At 36.5% G+C, this 2,065-nt stretch overlaps 1 protein-coding gene across 1 annotated transcript; it reads left to right on the top strand.

Annotated features, from left to right (window-relative positions):
• The first annotated feature begins 256 nt into the window (after positions 1-256).
• Positions 257-1,416, top strand: LOC143630184 (protein OXIDATIVE STRESS 3 LIKE 2-like). The gene is made up of 2 exons (XM_077099261.1): positions 257-663; positions 857-1,416. The coding sequence occupies exons 1-2, from the start codon at positions 260-262 to the stop codon at positions 1,230-1,232; spliced, it is 780 nt and encodes a 259-aa protein (XP_076955376.1). The 5' UTR covers positions 257-259; the 3' UTR covers positions 1,233-1,416.
• The last annotated feature ends 649 nt before the right edge of the window (positions 1,417-2,065 follow it).

Here is a 2,065-nt window from a genome sequence, read left to right on the forward strand (position 1 = left end):
TTCACTTTTTATCATAAACATATTCTTTTTACCTTTTCCTTTTTAACCACACTGGCATAAAAACATGCATGATACATATACGGTATACCCATAGGAAACACCAGCACACAGACACACACCACTCCAATTAATAAAACAAAAACTAAAGGAGATGGATAATCTTGTTTGCTTATCATAAATCATAATTTGATTAATATGAATGCTTAACATTAATGACTCTGGTGAGAAGTTAGATGAGAGGATAAGGCCTCTCTCTCTCATGACCTCACCATCTCTCTCTCTCTCTCTCTGCATCCGGTTTTCCTTCCCGTGTATATACTCTGTATATAAATTCACCCAATTTTTATACTCTTACACCCATCCGATGTCTGTTGCTTTCGAGCACCATAATAATCACAATAATAATATTAATAATAATACTGATAGTAATCGGATGTGGGTCTCTAACTTGCCGGACACCACCAGGTTCACCGGCGGTTACCCTTGGACCACCACTCTTCCCGCCGTCAAAGAAGAAGATGACACCACTTCTTCCTCCATCGGCAACGACAGTGATTCCGGTGATAACGACACTGAAGTTCAAAGCAAGGATGATCATAATAATAATAATATTAATGGAATGCTTAATGGGTTAAGTGATCTGGAGCAAGTTCTGCCCATCAAGTATAACTTGTTAACTCTTAATTAATTATCTAACATTATACCAATTTCATTTAATAATTTCGGCTAACTTGTGTCTGTTTGCCTTCTGTTTTTTTTTAAATAAAATAAATTGGGGTTACCAGTGAAATAAAACTATAAAAGGGATTGAATTAGAGTTCATATAGGTGTTTTAATTAAAATACTTAATTTTCAGAAGGGGTATATCAACGTTCTATGCTGGGAAATCGAAGTCGTATGGAAGCTTGGATGAAGCGGTGTCGATAGAGTCGATTCAAGACATTGTGAAGCCGGAAGACGCTTACAGCCGAAAGCGGAAGAACATGATTGCTCATCATGCTTTGATGGGCGGGGTGTCGAAAAGGCTTGCTAGAAACAACCAAAGCGCGGCAATGGCGGGTCGTGTGCTTCCACCCTTGCCTCGAAGCAGTAGAAATGTACATGCCAATGAATTGTCGGATTCGTCTGGTGGGATGTGTGTGAGCTCGAGGTCGTTTTCGCTATCTGATTTGCAGCATGCTTCGAGTTTTAATGGGGTGATTAACAATGGAAGCAAGATGGATGGGAATTAGGATAAGCTAATTGTGGTTATATTAATATAGGACTAAAAGATAGGTGTTTATGGTGTTAGATTTTGTTTATGTTTTATGAGATATCATAGGAGGATGTCAACCGGTTGTAGTTCTTCAACCTTGTATCCGGTTGTCTATAAAGTGTTATATAAAAGAGGTTTTTTTTTCTGTTTTTCTTTTTTCAGATCATGTCTATGAATATAGTTTTGATTCAGAATCTATATGATAATACATGTATCTAATTACTCTATTCACAACAAAAGAAGCTTTATATATAACCCAAAGTTGTATCAATATTACATTTAAGTCTTCTATCTAATACATCGTTTATGATTCGTTCTGCCTGTTGGTTATCCGATCATGTTTGTTCGTTGGGGGTAACCCACGAAACCAAAACATGTATCAACAATAACTGATGAATCACAATGATTCAAGCTTGATTTCTATACATTTTGACTGTAAATTTTAAGATTTAACCGAAGACGCTCACTTGGTTAAAGAATCAATAGAAATATCGGTGATCACATGCCAATTTGCATATAAAAGTCAGTGAAGATTTACCAATTATTGCCAGCCATTCATTGACTAAAGTTGCATCAATGTGTTATTAGGCTGCACCCTGAAGCCATATAGATTTAGTTCATCAAATGAGTTCGATAAACAAAAAAAAGCGATGAATGTATGTTTGCGTTCGAGTTAACTAACCTTGAAAAATTAAGGCTGGACCGCCAGGAGTACTAAAAACGGACTGCATAAGGCATTTCTTTTTCATCATTCTAATTTAAAGACCGGTTCGAACCCATTATACTTCCACAACCTGTTTAAACCTATAT

Source organism: Bidens hawaiensis, unplaced genomic scaffold, assembly GCF_021521415.1.
Source record: "Bidens hawaiensis isolate Kalapana, Puna unplaced genomic scaffold, B.hawaiensis_p1.1 tig00005588_1, whole genome shotgun sequence".
In the NCBI taxonomy this organism is placed as follows: domain Eukaryota; kingdom Viridiplantae; phylum Streptophyta; class Magnoliopsida; order Asterales; family Asteraceae; genus Bidens; species Bidens hawaiensis.

Coding starts and splice junctions, on each gene's coding strand:
- LOC143630184 (XM_077099261.1), top strand. CDS start 260: ATGACCTCACCATCTCTCTCTCTCTCTCTCTGCATCCGGTTTTCCTTC. Junction 664..856: donor GAGCAAGTTCTGCCCATCAA/GTATAACTTGTT, acceptor CTTAATTTTCAG/AAGGGGTATATCAACGTTCT.